Source organism: Dysidea avara, chromosome 5 (assembly GCF_963678975.1).
Source record: "Dysidea avara chromosome 5, odDysAvar1.4, whole genome shotgun sequence".
Taxonomy (NCBI): Eukaryota; Metazoa; Porifera; class Demospongiae; order Dictyoceratida; family Dysideidae; genus Dysidea; species Dysidea avara.
In genome coordinates this window covers 6,243,872-6,261,533 of record NC_089276.1, presented here as the reverse complement: position 1 = coordinate 6,261,533, position 17,662 = coordinate 6,243,872, and the positions used below count along the sequence as shown (strand labels likewise).

The 17,662-nt window shown below is 39.0% G+C and overlaps 1 protein-coding gene across 1 annotated transcript in view; it reads left to right on the top strand.

Moving 5' to 3' along the window:
• Nucleotides 1-17,662, top strand: part of LOC136255354 (3',5'-cyclic-AMP phosphodiesterase 4C-like) — a 43,041-nt gene that overhangs the window by 20,263 nt on the left and 5,116 nt on the right. The window contains exon 14 of the mRNA XM_066048098.1: nucleotides 14,842-14,916. Within this exon, the coding sequence (XP_065904170.1) occupies nucleotides 14,842-14,916 (75 nt within the window). The remainder of the gene's footprint in view (nucleotides 1-14,841; nucleotides 14,917-17,662) is intronic.

Here is a 17,662-nt window from a genome sequence, read left to right as displayed (position 1 = left end):
TTAGGCAAATACAGTACAGTTATGCAGAGAATTTATTTAAGGAATGTTACGAAAACAACCCACCGTGTCTGACTCTGTAAATCGCTAAAACCAGCCAAAGTAATCCTACCAGTTAGTTTTACGGTTAGAAATAGATTGTAGAAATACTTACTGAGCGAAGCTATTTAAACAAGACTCCATTAAGACAGCACACTTTATCACGTGCATGACATTGTAAATCACTAAAACTAGCCAAACTAATCCTATTAGTTTGTTCTACAACTGGAAACAGATTATATAAACACTTACTGATCACTGAAAATTGCAGTGGTTTGAGTACTAGAGAAAATTGCTCCGAGCCAGACGACCAGGAAGTAATTTATCACTTAAAGCACCTATGCTTGTGTGTACAAAAAAATACAGCACTCAGGGGGTGTCTCAAAGCTAATACAGCACCTTTTGGTGTATTAGCCTCTTGACACACACCCTCATGCTGTATTTTCCATACACACGCACAGCGGTGCTTTAACTATAACATAATGACCAGAAATAGCTTCATGAGGTTTTCATAGTGTCCTTCAATAAGTTGCTACGATTTTTAAAAGCAGAATTTACTGGCTGACTGCCTGATTGATTCCTTCAGACAGTAATTCAATAACGGATAAGGCTGCATGCTTGACTTTTCACTGTTCAATGTTGCCTCAACCCTATAGGTGCCTTTTTTACATACCGCAGTGCATACAATATTAATCCATGATTACAATGAGACCATAATGTTGCTACCACGTGGATTTGCAGTAGAAAGCTTGCATTTATATTGTACAATTTTAAGTTAAGACTTCTGGTGCTAGTCCCGTGTCTGTTATCACCAGTTGCATACAGCCTCGATCCTTCTAGTTTCCAGCTCCATTATGGTAGTGGATCAAATTAGTCATTAAGTTCCTTCTAATGAACAACTTGTAGATGCACATACAAGTTGTGAAAGTGTGTTGCTCTTGCAATCATTTGCACATCGTTTTCTTCTTGATTAGGCCAACTTTACCCTGTTCAAATGTTGCAGATGTTGTATCACAGCCACTCCATGCAAGCATGCGAAAAAAGATGTAATTATGATGTTACAATAGGACCTATGTGCCCAATAATGTCATCAATTTTCCAATGCTCAAATGTTTTCCAACCTCTGAAAGAAAATATATACTTGCTATGTTCTGGTGCACCATGCAGGAGGACAAGAACATCAGTGTCATCTGCTACAACACATCCTTCAATTGCAAATTGAAGTGCACATTGAACAATCAGTGTGTCAGCATCCAAATTACTCTGATGCACAACCTGGCCATCATCTCTCAGATATTGGACAATTAATTGATGTTTGCTCTTTTCATTTGCAAGAAAACTTCCTGACTTTTGTATGCTTCCATAGATTCACTTGACTGAATATCTGCACCTGCACATACCATAACATACCTGGGGATGCTGACAGCCCTACACACTGATTGCACACATGGAGATTCTGACATACTGATGGTCCAATGTGCACTTCAATTTTGCAATTGAAGGAAGTAGAGTGAATGTTGTAGCTGATGACAACAATGAAGTTCTTGTGCTACTGGTGCACGCTGGAAGCAGAACATGACAAGTACATATCTCTTTTCATTCAGAGGTTGTAAAACATTTGAAGATTTGGAAAAATGATGACGTTATTGGGCACATATGTAGGTCCTCTTTTCACATGCCTGGGTGGCTGTGATACAATGCCCGCAACATTTGAATAGGCTTAATCAGCAATCAAATGATGTGCAAACAATTGAAAAGTTAATGATGGATTGTATAATGCAACAATTGCACATGTTGAAAAAGTTGGAGTTTGATGGGAATCAGTCTGATTCATTGAGGAGTCTCTGTTATACAAACAAAGTACATGGAAATGGTGGCATCAGAAAGTTATCACACATGCAAGCTGTGAAAGTGTGCTGACCCTTGCAGTTGGATGGAGTTTTGAGGATCAATGGTTTTTTAGCTGATGCAAGAAGTTATTCATTGGAAGGAACTTAATATGGGGCTGGAAACTAGAAGGATTAAGGCTGCAATCGATGATGATAGACATGGCACCAGTCCCAGAGATCATACGTATATATTAATTTTGTACAATATAAATTCCAGCTTTCCACTGCAAATTCATGTGGTAGCAATATTATGCTCTTGTTGCAAACATGGATTATTAGTGTATTGCAAAATGTGAAGGAGAGAGTTGCAGAAGTGCTAAGGAAACTGTTTCTTATGAAAAAATAATTTAAGGATAACACATTTTTGTTGGTCACAAATGACCAGATTTGCATCTGATTGAGAAACCACAACTTAGTGTTCAAGTTGAATATCACTCTGAAATTTTCTCCACCTAACAAGTGATGCTGGTGCTCACTACTGATCAAATTTCAAGTCAATACCATTTTCCAATCTGAAGTTATGAGTTGTCAAAGTTGGTAAATTGGATATGTGTGGAAGATCCACTTTCCTGAATCCAGTCACATATGCCTCAATACTAAATTGGCCATAAAAAATTTTCCCCGAGGTAGATTTTAGAGGATTTTGGATATGTTATTCTGTGAAAAATTTGCTTTCTAATGATACCAAAATCAGCTTTCTTCTGGGTTCACCCCTTTTTTCAGTTATATCTACCGGACTAATATAAGACTTAACTATGTCCTACTTAAAGTCACATTTATCTTTGCTGACAGCACAAGATGTCAATTTGTGATAATGCATGATGGCTTCCCTACGTTTGTAATTATGAAAATCATATGTGCTTTCCGTAATTAGTACAGTTGTTGATGGTTAAAAAATGACCATACCCGGAAAAAATGATATAAAGATAAATTTGGTATCATTAGATGCAGAATTTTCTGGAGAACAACATATCCAAAATCCTCTAATATCCTCTTTGGGAAAAAAAAAGTTATGGACGTTTGAAGTTTTATGCTAATATAGAACTGGGTGGTATGAGATCTGTCAAAGCCAGTACGGTATTATAGAAAATATCACGGTACAAATACATACCACAACATGGATTATATTTTTAAATATTTAATATATGAAATGAACTTTCTTTTGGAAAATGTGATAGACAGTTGATGAAATATGCTAAAATGACTTTAATGCAATTAGAAGGTTATCTTTCATATTGGTAAAGTATCTTCACATTGGTAAAGGCAGGAAATAACAGGATGGTGTTATAAATCAACTGTCATCTAACTCAAGATGGTATGGCGGTATTTTCTAAATTTGTCCAGTACGGTAACAGTATCATTAAAAAACCTTCTCCTATGATACATACTGGTATATCGCCCAGCTCTATGTAACATCCAAAATTTCAATTTCATGTTTCTGATTACAACTCGAGATGTATACCACATATCTTAATTCTGTTTTTTGTACATGGTTATGCTCATGTACCTTTACGTATTTGTATACAGTTACCATGACAACAACCACAATTATTTTGTGGTTTGTATATTAATTTATGGTTTTTAGTTTATTTCATATCTAGTTTTACGTATAATAGCTAGTTTTGAGTTTGGTAATAATTTTGTGGTAGATGAAAATTCTCATTAAGCCCAACAATTCAGTCAGTAGCCCATTAAAAAAAAATGTTTTAAAAGTAAGTTACGGCCATTTTTGTGATTTGCATAAGGTTTCATAAAATATTTCTAGTTTCACATACTTCAAAAAAATTTTTGGATATGTTTCTGGAAGAAGATAAACATGTATTGGTCTGACTGTTGAAGGGTGATACCCAGCAAAATGATATCAAGATTAGCTGTAGAGAATGACATGCCAAAATCCTCTGAAATCCTTTTTGAGAATTTTTTCTAGTTAATAAAAAATTACTATACTTTATAGGAGCGGCATGAATCAGTTATTGAGTTTACAAAAAAATAGCTTTTTGAACACTGTAACCTTAACCTGTCCTTATATGTACATTTAAACAAAGTAATTTTTACCACTTTTAGGTAATTCAGAATTGTGCAGCTGCATGCTTGTTTTGTTACAGTTTGTATACATGTATAATTATTCTGTGGAAGCGATTTTTTAAGTTACTGGTTGTATAGACGTTTTATTGAACTTTTAGTAGTTTTTTCGAGTGAAACAAGCTCTTTGAAGGCTTGTATCTGAGTCACTGGGAAGAAACACGCCAAAAACGCTTCCACAGGACCTAATAAATTTAATATACAGTATCACTATGCCCCAGAAATGCCAATAGAGCCTACAGCTTTTGCTGTATTTGGCAGCGGAAAAACATGGTAGTGACAGCTGGAGCTGAGAGATGTACGGGCTGGCTTACTTGTGTTACTACAACAAATTGTAGTGTTCCACCTGTCTCAAACTACACTGTAGCTACATAAAAACATTAAATATGAAGGGCTTCACCTTTATTTAAAACTTTTCACACTGCTAGACTGGTTTTTTGGGCTTCTCAAAAAGTATCGATAGGCATTTAAAATTTTGAATGATTGCCCGTGACTATACCGTAACCTTAACAAAAACCTGTAATACTAACATGATTGGCTAAAATAGTGTGGTGTGTTTCTATTAGAAGTAGATGTCCGACTTGATACCATAGTGAATATGGTTGCTTAGCAACAGTTGCTAAGTAACCGTTGCTAGGGTAAATATCACTTTAAGACCATAGCAACGGTTGCTAAGTGTGACTGGTCTTTTGCAGTGGTTATCTTTAGAATTTCTGTTGCCTAGTAACAGTTGCTATGGTTGTCGGATTAATTTGCAATAGGACAGATGGCTGTAGTATTCGGGATTAATAGTTCTTGCATTGTAAACAGGAAGGAAATAGTGCTCGGCTTTGCCTCGCACTATTTTACTCCTTCCTGTTTACAATGCTTGCACTATTAATCCCGAATACCACAGCCACCCATCCTATTACATAAGATGAATAAAAAATTGGAAATTTTAAAATGGGAATAGGGATCGCTGAAAAAAGCCACCAAACAAGAAGGGATCGCTGGGGTGGTAATGTAAACCACAAATCCCTATTATGACTCTGTCATAAATATTTAGTTACATGCTCTCCTGAGTCATTTTAAAATGAGTCAAAATAGGGATTTGTGGTTTACATTACCACCCTAGCGATCCCTTCTTGTTTGGTGGCTTTTTTCAGCGATCCCTATTCCCATTTTAAAATTTCCAATTTTTTATTTATCTAGTTTGTGTACTTTTTATTAATCCTGTAATGGATTGTTTTACTGATAATGATAATTGTTGTAGATATACGTAGAGCAGTTTACAATTAGTGGCTGTCAAGTTCAGTGTAAGCTTTGTTGTTATCAGACCCACTTGACTGCATTATTATAGTATTTACCTGACTGCTCTTGGCTGTGGACGAGACTATACATTACACACAACAGTGAGCAGCTGTTGTCTAACTTGTCTTACTACATGTGTCAGGACTCTAGTCTCTTACTCACATTAGCATCCTAATGCAGTGTTCATGAATATACACACACCAAATGGTATGATACTGAGCTAGCTACCTGTCATAAGACAATTGAAGACATAGAACTCTGACAAGCATATAATTATAAGTTAAAATAGTCAGTGGTTGTGCATTTATTATTTTAGCCGAGACCGTACACAATAAGAAGAATTATATACAGATTTTCCATGGGTGCATGGACTACAACATTGGCTCACTGGTGCACTGTAGTATAAATGATAATATAATGCTACGTACAATATAGTTTGTGCAGCTAGAGTTTGTTGTTCATGTGAGTATTGTATTCATTGAGTACACCACAGTGAAGAAATCTATGATGAAATGTATATGAATGTATGACTTCCCACAAACATTATGTGTTACTGGTCTAAAGCTAATGTGCATGCACACACATCATTCATAACAACAAAGTCAGGTACTGTGTATAGCTGCAATGCCTATTGTAAACCATGGGTTATCAACAGCATGAAGCCATGTTGTTTACACAATGTGGTCAGACAATTATGGCACTCACGAATATTTTAATTAACGCTAATACTGACTCCACCCAACTTTAGGCTTTACGTGGAAAGGAAATATGGTTTATAGAAACTATATTCATAACAATGAATAATCTCTGGTGTCAGTCTTTATGTCTCTGAGAGAGCGCTTGTATGGTCGCTTGACCGTGCACCTACAGGAAGAAGTAGACTATACTCACCACGCAGAGACGCTATATGTGCTATCTTCTAAGTCTAAGAAGTGCTGTTGAGTACTTGATTAACTCTGCAACAAAACCCAAAGAAGCTCACACAATGGAATCCTGTAATTTTATTGTTATACGGCTTCTTTAGTATACGGAGCTGCTGTGCCAATAGTGTAATGGCGAAGAGAATTTAGAAAATTTTCGAGGTGTAGGGTTGTCGCGTGTCTTGAGATGATTATCTCCGCCAAGGCTCCAAGAAAGATTCTTCACACCCGGTTAATACACTACATGTGCTACTGTTCAATTATTCTTATTAACGCACACAAAGGAGTCACGTGATACAACAAAACATGTACATAATATTACAAAGCCCATTACACTCCCCGTGTTTGAGTGGAGTATACAACAATCTTCAAAAAATGAAAATGTCCTAACATAACCAAAAAATGTCTTGAAGTCTAACCATGCAACAGTTCAGGTAGCAAGTCTCCTTCTTAATTCTCCAGCTACTGCTGCCTCTCTCCTCCACTTGGATACAACTTCTGTAGTCTCACTAACAGACTTCTCTGCAGACGCCTCTACAGGAACAGGCTCATTTCCAGTCTTCTCTGCAGCAGACACTTCTAGTGGATACAAGTGTTTAACGCTTCTTCGAAACATCTGTCCTTGCCTTCCAGATTTGACTGCTCTAACAGTTGCAGCACGTACTTGTCCATCAGACCCTTTAAGCAAGTCTCCAGAACATTCTTTTAGAGTCGTCCTTCATGACTACAACAACACCTACTGAAATGCTCAATCCACTCTTTGACTGTGGACTCGACTTATGCACTTCACTCAATCCAAGTAAGTACTCTTTACGCCACTGAGTAGTAAATTGCTGTAGGAGATGTTTATGGGTTCTAGCTCTTTTGGATAAAGCTTCATTTGTGCTGACAACTTCAAAGTGGGAAGAGTTTGGATTGCTAGTTATTCTCCTTCCGTATATCAGATGAGAAGGTGACAACGTGTACCCAATGCCTCCAGTGTCGTCTTCAACATAAGTTAATGGTCGGGAGTTAAGGATTCCTTCTATTTCAGTAAGCAAGGTATTGATTTGGTCAAAGTTTAAGATAGTTCGACCCAGTGACTTTTTGAGGCAACGTTTAACACTCTTAATTAGTCTTTCATAGAATCCGCCCCACCACGGGGCTCTTTCCACAATGAATTTCCAGGAGATACGATTTTTTGTCAAAAACCCTTGAACTTCAGAGGAACGTATGATTTTAGTTACTTGCTTACTAGAGGACTTAAAGGTATCGGCATTATCTGAAATAATAGTGGCAGGAAGTCCTCTGCAACTAGCAAATCGACGTAGGGCTAGTATAAAGGTGTCCACTCCAATGTCTCTGGTCAACTCCAGATGTACAGCACGGGTTGCAGTGCAGGTAAATAAACAGACATACACCTTTTCTTACCTTTCTTCAGCTTGTTCATTAGTCACCTTGATGTGCAAAGGGCCAGCATAGTCCACACCAACACGTGAAAAAGGTGGATCCTCAGATACTCTTTCAGCTGGTAGATCCGGAGGGGAAACAGAACCATAGGAATGACCTTCCAGTCTTCTACAAATCACACATGATCTAATCACCTTACGAGTGACCTATCGACCTTTCAAAATCCAAAATCTCTCCCTCGTGAAGGTTAGAGTTTGATTCACTCCACTATTTTTCACTGACTCATGAGCCTTCCGTACAAGTGATGTGACAAAGTAGTGGTTTGACGGTAGAAGAGCTGGCTGTTTGCCAGACAAAGCCACTTGAGAACGATTGATCCTACCACGACATCTGAGAACTTGTGCTTCATCAAAGAACAAACCAAATTGGTCAACGAGAGGAGGACGTGAGCCACTTGTGGAGAGCACATATTGGCATTCTCGGTCAAATGAGGAGAGCTGAATAGAACGAATCCAGAGTGTCTCAGCTTCAGCCATCTCATTGGCAGTTAAGTTGGTCCCCCAATTGGCATCTCCCCTCAATCGTTTAACGAATCTAAGTACATAGGCTGTCACCCTCAACAATCTGTCAAATTCACTACAGAGGGTACAATCAATTACATTATTCAAACAAGGTATAGGCTGCTGCTTAGACTGGCCTTGACTCATCAATACCTGAGTCAATGTTACAGGGTTCTTCATCAATTCAATTTCAGCTTCCTCGACACAGACATCCTTAGGATCAGTGATATTAACCACTGGATGGGCAATAAATGAGGGTCCATCCACCACAACATGCTCTTCAACAACTCATCTGCAGACAAACCACAGGAGGGAAGGTCCGCTGGATTTTGTATGCCTGGACAATGGTTCCAATTACTCGGGTTTGTCAACTTCCGGATTTCTTCTACCCTATGTTGCACGTATTGCTTCCATCCCTTTCTATTACGAATCCAATGTAAAACAGTTGTCGAATCGGTCCAGAGATAAATACCACTCAAAACTGGTAATGATGGGGTCACAGAATGCACCAGTCTTGCTAATATCAAAGCTCCCAAAAGTTCTAGCCTTGGAATCGTTTGCTTCTTTGTAGGGGATACTTGAGTTTTTGAGCAAAGCAATCTGACTTCAGTGTGATCATCTTGGTAAGTGGAGCTAATATACAGAACTGCTGCGTATGCACGTTCTGATGCATCACTGAACCCATGAAGACAAACAGAGACAGGATATGATTGGATGAGGATGCAACATCTCTTCACTCTCAGTTCAGCGATACTATTCAGATCATTCATTACAGTGTCCCACTTCTCTTTCAATACATCAGGGCAAGGCTCATCCCAATTCACTCGACTAGTGCAGAGGTCTTGAAACATCACCTTCAAGGTAACTACAAAAGGACTTAATAGTCCCAAGGGAGCAAACAGACTTGCAGTTAACTTAAGTGCAGACCTCTTGGTCTTAGGAAGCTTGTTGACATGATTTAATACTTCACTGAAATCAAATGCGAACTCATCTCGCAGGTGGTGCCAATTGATGCCTAACAGCTTACACATGCCATCAACCTCAGGTAATTCAGGATACTTCTTCAATTTGTCTTCATTGTGCGAGAGAGAATGCAGAGAAAGGCAAGGCTCAAATTGCTGGATCAGCTTCAAGAGTTCAACTGAATTCGAATTCCATTTTCTAAGATTGAATCTCCCCATTGCATAACGTGTTTGGACAACTCAAAGGCTTCTGAAACATTAGCACTCCCAGACACCAGGTCGTCAATGTAAAGAGAATGATCAATAAGGTCAACTATCTGAGGATATTCAGAGCGGTACTTCTGTACGTGTTGCTCAATAACAGCCCCTAAAACAGCAGGGGATGGGCGCAAGCCAAACACCAGCCTTGTGAACCTGTATGAAACTACCTCACTATCTAACTTAAAGGATTCCTTCAGCCAAAGGAATCGAAGCATGTCTCGATCTTCTTCCCTCACACCAACCATCAGAAAAGCCTTTTCTATATCCACAACAAGGGAAATCTGGTGGAATCGGAATCTAAGCATCACATCAAACAACTTTGGAATAAGATTTGGCCCAACTTGTAAGCAATCATTGATCGAAATACTATCATGAGAAGAGGCTGAGCCATCGTAAACAATTCTCACCTTGGTGGTGCTTCTATTCTGTTTCACCACAGGATGGTATGGCAGGTAGTGAATGCGGGACTCTCGAGGTACAGAACTATCATCAGCAACTACAGGTTCAATGATACCAAGACTTAACTGCTCCTTTATTGAAGATCAGTATGTCTGGTTCCTTAATCAATCTCCTCTGCAAACTCTTCAACCGATTGAAGCATAAATTGTAATGATCTGGTCATTATCACCAGGTTCTTCATTAATCCCAATAGATTCAACCTCCCAAAATGATCTTAGAACACTCGTGAGGCCATCTCCATTACAGTCAGGTAGATCAGGTGTGCTGAGTAGCTTACAAAGCGACAGCTGCGTCATCAAGGGGTTGGACTGACTTGACATGGCCAACGGTCCAGATAGCAACCATCCCAGCTTGCTCCAAACAACTGTAGGACCCCCCTCTGTACGAATTACTTCCTCCCCCACAATACTCCAATAATAGTCTGATCCTATAAGCAAGTCAATTCCTTGAGGCTCCTTGGAGGGTGGGTCTGCTAAATCAAGTTCGAGCAAACTTGGATATTGTTCCAAATTCACTAGGCTTGGTAGGGAAGAACAGATGGTCGGGAATCGCAAGGCATGCAGTTGCAAGCTATCACCACCATTAAACTTCTGTAAATGAATCGTAACCAGGTCACAATTATTTCCCTTGAATCCTGGTTCTCCAAATGTGTTCAACTGCAGTCTTTCCTTTCTAAGTGGTTTTAAATTCAGGCGTTTCACAAGTGATTCAGTAACATAAGACCTTTGACTCCCAGTATCAAAAAGAATCCTTATATTAACAGACCTAGCATTAGCACCATCAGAGGCTAGAGCACGTGCTGTTTGCAGCAAAACTAAGTTATTTCTCTTTGTTGAAATGCTCGACATGTTTGAAGTTTGAGAACCAGTCTCCACAGTCTCGGAAAGTGGAGTTACTTGCTCTACCAGGGACATGTCCTTATCACAAATGGACTGGTGGTGTTTCTTTTGACAATGTCTGCACTTCTTGGCAGATTCACATTGCTTCGCTCGATGCCGAGGCTTTAGACAATTAAAACATCTCCCCGCTCAAAGCAAAAATGCACGCCTGTCCTTCACATCCTTAACAGTAATGCAATCAGAAGGATAGTGGCCCCCAGTACAGTAAACACACTTACGTGTTAGGCCCCCAGCATAAAGGGAACTAGCAGTAAAAATCGGAGGTGGAGGCCTTGGAATGGAATTGGTCTTGATCGACATTCCCCTCATCAAATTGCTAGCTTCTCTGGCCTCAACTTCAGTTTTAATCATTGCCAACAGATCCTGTATTTTCCACACTTCTCCTAGATGTGCTCGGGCCATTCTCAATCTAACTTCATTAGGAAGCTTGGATAAAATCAAGGGAATAAGAAGGGTACCATAATGATCCAAGTTAACACCCAGGGACTCTAGTCCTCTCGAATGAACAGTTATCTTGTCGTAAACACTTCTCAGAGAAGGTTTATCCAAAGTACCATCTGGGAGTTTCATCAACTCATCCATATGGGCTGAGATTATTGTCTGCTTATTACCAAATCTCTCCTGCAAAAGTGCCACCGCTGCATCATAATTATCTTCGGTTAGGGTCAGACCTTGTACCACTTTGCTAGCAGTACCTTCTAAAAGGGAGCATAGGTAATTGAACTTGTCCACTTTAGAAATATCCGCATGGACTGCCGATTTAAAGGAATCCCAGAAACTTGTCCAACCTATGACATTCCCTCTGAATTTCTGCAGCCCTAACTTAGGTAAACGAGTTCTAGCAGCAGGGATCACAGCAGGCGTCACACTCTCTGGTGGTGAAACTGCAGCTGTTGCGATAGCCGTTTCTGACGAAGGCTTAAGGAAGACCTCAATTCGTTTTCGGTAATCAAGAATTCTAGCAGTAATAACTTCAGATTCGTCTATTTCCCCCTCTATATCTTCAACTGCGCACAGCGCCAGAATATCGTTATCGATTTTTTGCAATACAGTCAATTTATTTTACAATTGTTCATAAACAACATTCAAACGGCCGACCTTTTCTCCTGTAGCTGGGCCTCTTGTCAGTGCTTCGTTCAGCTCACGTGTCAGCTTAGTAATCACTCCCCGGTGACCGGCTTTCAGTCTTTCAAGGTCCATCACCCGCGACGATTCAATAATCCGGCTAGAACAAGCAAGAAACAAAATCACACAAACCACGAAGTATACCTCTACGGGTGCCTTAAACCCGGCACCAAGGAATTTGCAGTTAGGGATCTTCGGTAGAGGTCGTGCCCCACGTTGGGCGCCACTTGTCACGTGTCTTGAGATGATTATCTCCGCCAAGGCTCCAAGAAAGATTCTTCACACCCGGTTAATACACTACACGTGCTACTGTTCAATTATTCTTATTAACGCACACAAAGGAGTCACGTGATACAACAAAACATGTACATAATATTACAAAACCCATTACAAGGGTGGTTGGCGATCTGTGGAATACGGGCTTATTAATAGGTCATGGACACGCAGAAGGACTCAGTAAGCATGGCTATATAGTTTTTAGGGTGAAAAAGTGGATAACTTTTGCTGTACATGAGTGAAACAAAATAATATTATGAATAATTATACAACCAAGTACTAAGAATAATACGAAACGCGGTTAAAATTACGTCATAAATAAATAAATAATTAATGTTTGAGAAAACTATGAGGCCTAGAGACATAAACTAACTGGGGATCGATTCGCCTGTGAACGGAGGCACAAACGTATAATCGTTGTGCCTGTTCGTGCTGATGACTTGATCATACGTGTAATTCTATCTAACGCCCAGTACCACACCCTTGCTTAATTACAGACTGCGGGAAGGAGAAGATTAGCAAAGATTAGCAAATGTCCGTGAAGTGACTTCAGGAGAACGAGAGGCCACTTTACACGTAAACAAGAAGATTACAAGTAAGTTTTTATGTTTGTAAAGTCTCAAGTCTCCATGCCAGCTGCCAGTCACATAAAAATTTAATTAATTAACAATACAAGAAAACATTAAAACACATGCCACACTCTTTACAATATAAAATACAAGTAAACAATCTTGTCTTGTGCAGCTGGCATGGCAAACTTCCTTTGTGTTGGTGTCAGGCAATTCAATACATGCTTAATCTTTTTTGCCTTCACCTGGCTTAGCTACTAGGTTCTGGCTGGCTTGGCTGTCTTCCTTTATCTGGTTCATCTGGCTTGCATACTCCTACAATATTGTGTAGCTATCTCCTGCAAGTTGTGTATGCATAATTATAGTGTGTCACCCGTCACTGTGCCATTGCTACACCACTGATGAACCTTATTTAGTTCTAGTTGATGTTGATACTTTACTGTATATTGGCTAATAATTTTTATCTGTTGATGTTGCCTATAATGTATTGCTGCATACAATACTGCAATAATGCATAGTTCTCTCCTGTACGTTTTGTATACATAATTATGTGTACACATCACTTTGCCATTACCACACCAATGATGTACACATCACTGTGCCATTACCACACCAATGATGTACTGGCACTTAGCTACTGGTGACCTTTAGTTACGATGCCACTATTGTGTTGTATCTGTCACTACTGTGACATATTGAGTTGATTTGGGGATTGTGCCTTCACCACCTAATAGCCTCACCAGGGGGCTGTCACGTTGGAATAAATAATAATAATAATAATTGTCTTGACGGTAAACCAACACGTACACACTGTACTGGTCATGCACTGCCTTATTGGTAGGTTGTCCCATTGGTAATTGTACTTGGTTGTATTTGCCCCGGGCCTAGTAATTATACAACCAAGTACTAACAATAATACGAAACGCGATTAAAATTATGTCATAAATAAATAATAAATAAATAATTAATTATTTGTAACAAAAAACATGGGCGATCCCTATATGAACCCACTATCGTGGTTCATGATACTAATACCATACCTGTTTCACTGCCCATACAAAAGTCTCAATAGTAGCAGTGAAATTTATCCCGTATTTCACTGACAGTAGTGAAAAAGTTGTAATTGCAATTTCATTGGCTAGGATTTATGTTAACAATGTAGCGCCAATTAGTGTTGAAGCGTGTTTAGTACATAGTGACAAATTACGTACATAGGTCATAGCAACGCTAATGTATGGAATTAATTGGGAATAGCATGGGTAGCAGTGAAATTTGGGATAAATACCACTCTTGTTGTATTGGAAGTTGTAGTAAATTTCCAATACAACAAGAGTGGTATTTATCCCAAATTTCACTGCTACCCATGCTATTACTAGTACAAATCGCGAGATAATTGTGGTTGTTGTCATGGCAACCTGTGTACAAATAAGTACATATATATGAGCATAACCATGTACACAAAACAGAATTAAGATATGTGGTGTACATATCAGAAACATGAAATTTACAATTTGTTAATGGCTTGTTGCACTATATTAGCTTTAAACTTCAAATGTCCATAACTTTTTCTCCAAAGGGGATTTTAGAGGATTTTGGATATGTTGTTCTCCAGAAAATTCTGCATCTAATGATACCAAATTTATCTTTATACCATTTTTTTCCAAGCATCACCCTTCAACAATCAGGCTAAATGGCTAGATTGATTGCAGAGGCCATTCTTGAACTGTTCTTCATTTGTAACAACACTGTGTAACAGGCTGAACATAGCTGAAGACGAAGCGTAATAGCTGCTTCACATTTCAGACAATAATTGATAGTTGGGGCATGTGTTCACACAATACCATTAAGTCTGGCACCATTATTTTGATGCGGATGTGTGGGTTCACCAGTAATATAAACCATTTCACTTTTTTTCTATGTTCCCTAATCAAACTTAAAATTCCCTGTACTTGTTTTATGGATGTCTGTAAGTGCTATATTCTTTTTCATGCAAAATATGTAGGGTTACAGGCATCTTCTTCAATCGTTTTACTTGCCTATTGTGTCCCTAATTATGTTGGCATAAGGCTATGACTCACTCACTCTTTAGCACGTTACTGTAGTGTGTATGTGTGTTATTTACAGAAGCCAGAATGTAACTTTCTCGTTCATCTGGATGACAGCCAGTTCAAGGCATTCAAAAGTATTGTCATTGACATGGTATGTGTGTGTGTGTATGTGTGATGTACTGTATTGTACAGAGCCGCCTATGGGATCAAAAAATAACTATAATAAGGTGGTCTATTTAACCAAGCATGCACTATAATTGTTTTGGAAAAATCATGTGTGTTTGTGTGTTCTGCCCAAGTGAGCAAAACGTTTTATTGTAAAAACCAACCAGTGTAAATGTTCTACAGTGGCTTACAGACAGGTAAGCTATACCCTCGAGGTGTACACATTCTGCCAATTCAAAATACAGTGAAACTGGTTTCTGACTGGTGTGATTGTCTTTCCTTGTAGGCTTTGTGGGTGTTGTATTTACTGAAAAATGATGGCTTGGTCCTTGCAGACTACCAGAAATTGTTCGTCCCTTTGTATTGAAAGGGTGTGTGTCTCTCTTGTACATGTGTGAATTATAATAGCAGACTCAAAGCTTTGTCGCAAGAATTTTTGCAAGAAAACACCATAGACAAACTATAAAATAGTTATGATGAACTGCTTATGGTTTGAAGCTACTTGTTTTGAGATATACTTTCATAGCAACGATGAAGCGGCAATTAATGAATTACAAAATATTTAATGGATATGAATACAATAACATGCTGTATGCATTTAATAATGCAGATTGCAGAACCAATATAACAACACTTTTTTTAATGCAATAGTACTGTGTGCCTGGTTTTTAGAACTATTAGACCTTGGGACCTACTTGACATGGTCACTCTAGTGAGGTGGTCGTATTGATGAGGTCATGAAGTGTACCTTAGCTATGTTTGGGACCTACTTGACATGGTCACTATAATGAGGTGGTTGGACCTACTTGACATGGTCACTCTAGTGAGGTGGTTGTATTGATGAGGTCATGAAGTGTACCTTAGCTATGTTTGGGACCTACTTGACATGGTCACTATAATGAGGTGGTCGGACCTACTTGACATGGTCACTGTAGTGAGGTGGTCTTATTAATGAGGTCACAAGGTACACCTTAGCTTTGTTTGGGACCTACTTGACATTGTCAGGTGGTTTTATTAATGAGGTGATGAAGTACACATTAGCTATGTTTGGGACCTACTTGACATGGTCACTATAATGAGGTCATGAAGTTCACCTTAGCTACTGTATGTACTTGACTTGGTCACTACAGTGTTATTAATACTAGTAGTATAGTAGGAACCACAAAGGTGTGGGCGTGGCCCATGAAAAACATCACCCAAAAACCAGCCTCCTTATGACGAAGCAGTATTGGTTAGATAAAACTAAGCCCAAACAAGCCTTCAGATTGACCCAAAACGCTTTCAACAAGTTGCTATGGATTTAAAAAAAAATTATTAAACCAAATTTTGTAGTGACCGACTGATTGAGTAACTGACTGATGCAAGTATAACTCAATAACGGCTAAGGCTACGGGCTTGATTTTTTCACTGTTTGATGTCACTTCGGCTTGAGAGGTACCTTTTGGCATACCGCAGTACTAGGGCTGCACCGATTCCAGTATTTACCGATACTTCAAGTACCAAATATTTAAAGGAAAAGTATCTGCAAGTACAAGTACCGATACCAAGTTTAGCAAATGTGCTTTTTAATAACATATAGATACAACAGTATACATACTTTAGCTGTATAAAGTGGAAAGAAATCACTGTCAAAGTTACAACTTACAAAAAAACCTTTGAAAACAAGTATAGTTGTTAGATGCCTTACAAAAACAAACGTAGATTCTTGTTCAAAAACAATAACATTTCTGCTCTTTCAGGATCAAGGCAGTTACATTGGTCAGTTATTATATGTCTAGCAGTACTAAACAACCTCTCTGAGGCAACTGATGCAGCAGGTATGGATAAATATTTAACAGCCATTTTTGCTAAAATAGGGTAGAGAGCCTGTTTCTCCTGCCAAAAAGCAAGGGGACTACAATTCCTGGGTTGGTTAGGTTCTTGTAGATAACTTTCAATCTTCACCTCTGCAGATGAGAGTGATAGCATTAACTCAGCATCTGTCTCTTCACCTGTAGCTATCATTGAGTCAAAGGATGACCGCAAAGTTGACTGTTCATCAGAAACATGATCTGAATGACACCATTTTGAAGAAGGAGGATCAGCCAACTCAGAACTAGCTTCAGCACTTGCTGATTGAAGCAAAATAAATTCCTCTGTAAGGCACTGCCTTGCTTGTATCACTGCTACAGATGATGAAAAAACTTTGAACCGAGGGTCCAACATTGTGGGCAGGACATATAGCTTGTTTGTTTCCATGCTAGCAAAACGAGTGTTTAAGGCTGACAAAATTTTCCTTTTCATTGTTTGAACACCTTCATCATCTTCAGCTGTGTTCCTCAAGAAGTGTGTCAGTGAATTTACTATTGGGATTGTTAGAGCAGCTGATGCTCCTTCACTGCTAACCGCCACTGTGGCTTCTTCACAGGGCTTTAATACTTTTACTACTTTTTCTGCTAGTTAAATTGCCACTGTTGATTAGTCAACTCAGAATTGACTCGGCATTCAATTTCAGCAGCACAAATAGCTTGCCTCTGCTCAATCAGGCGCTCCAGCATATAGTAGCTAGTGTTCCATCTTGTAGGATCATCCTGTATCAAGCGATGCTTCTTCAGATTGAGAATGCGACCCAGAGCATGGAGATGAACATTTGAGCGCTTGAAGTGCCCAACTAATCTTCTACTGGCTGCAAGAAGATTTACAACACAAGGTTGGGCAAGCACTCCATCGTCAATCACCAACTGCAATGTGTG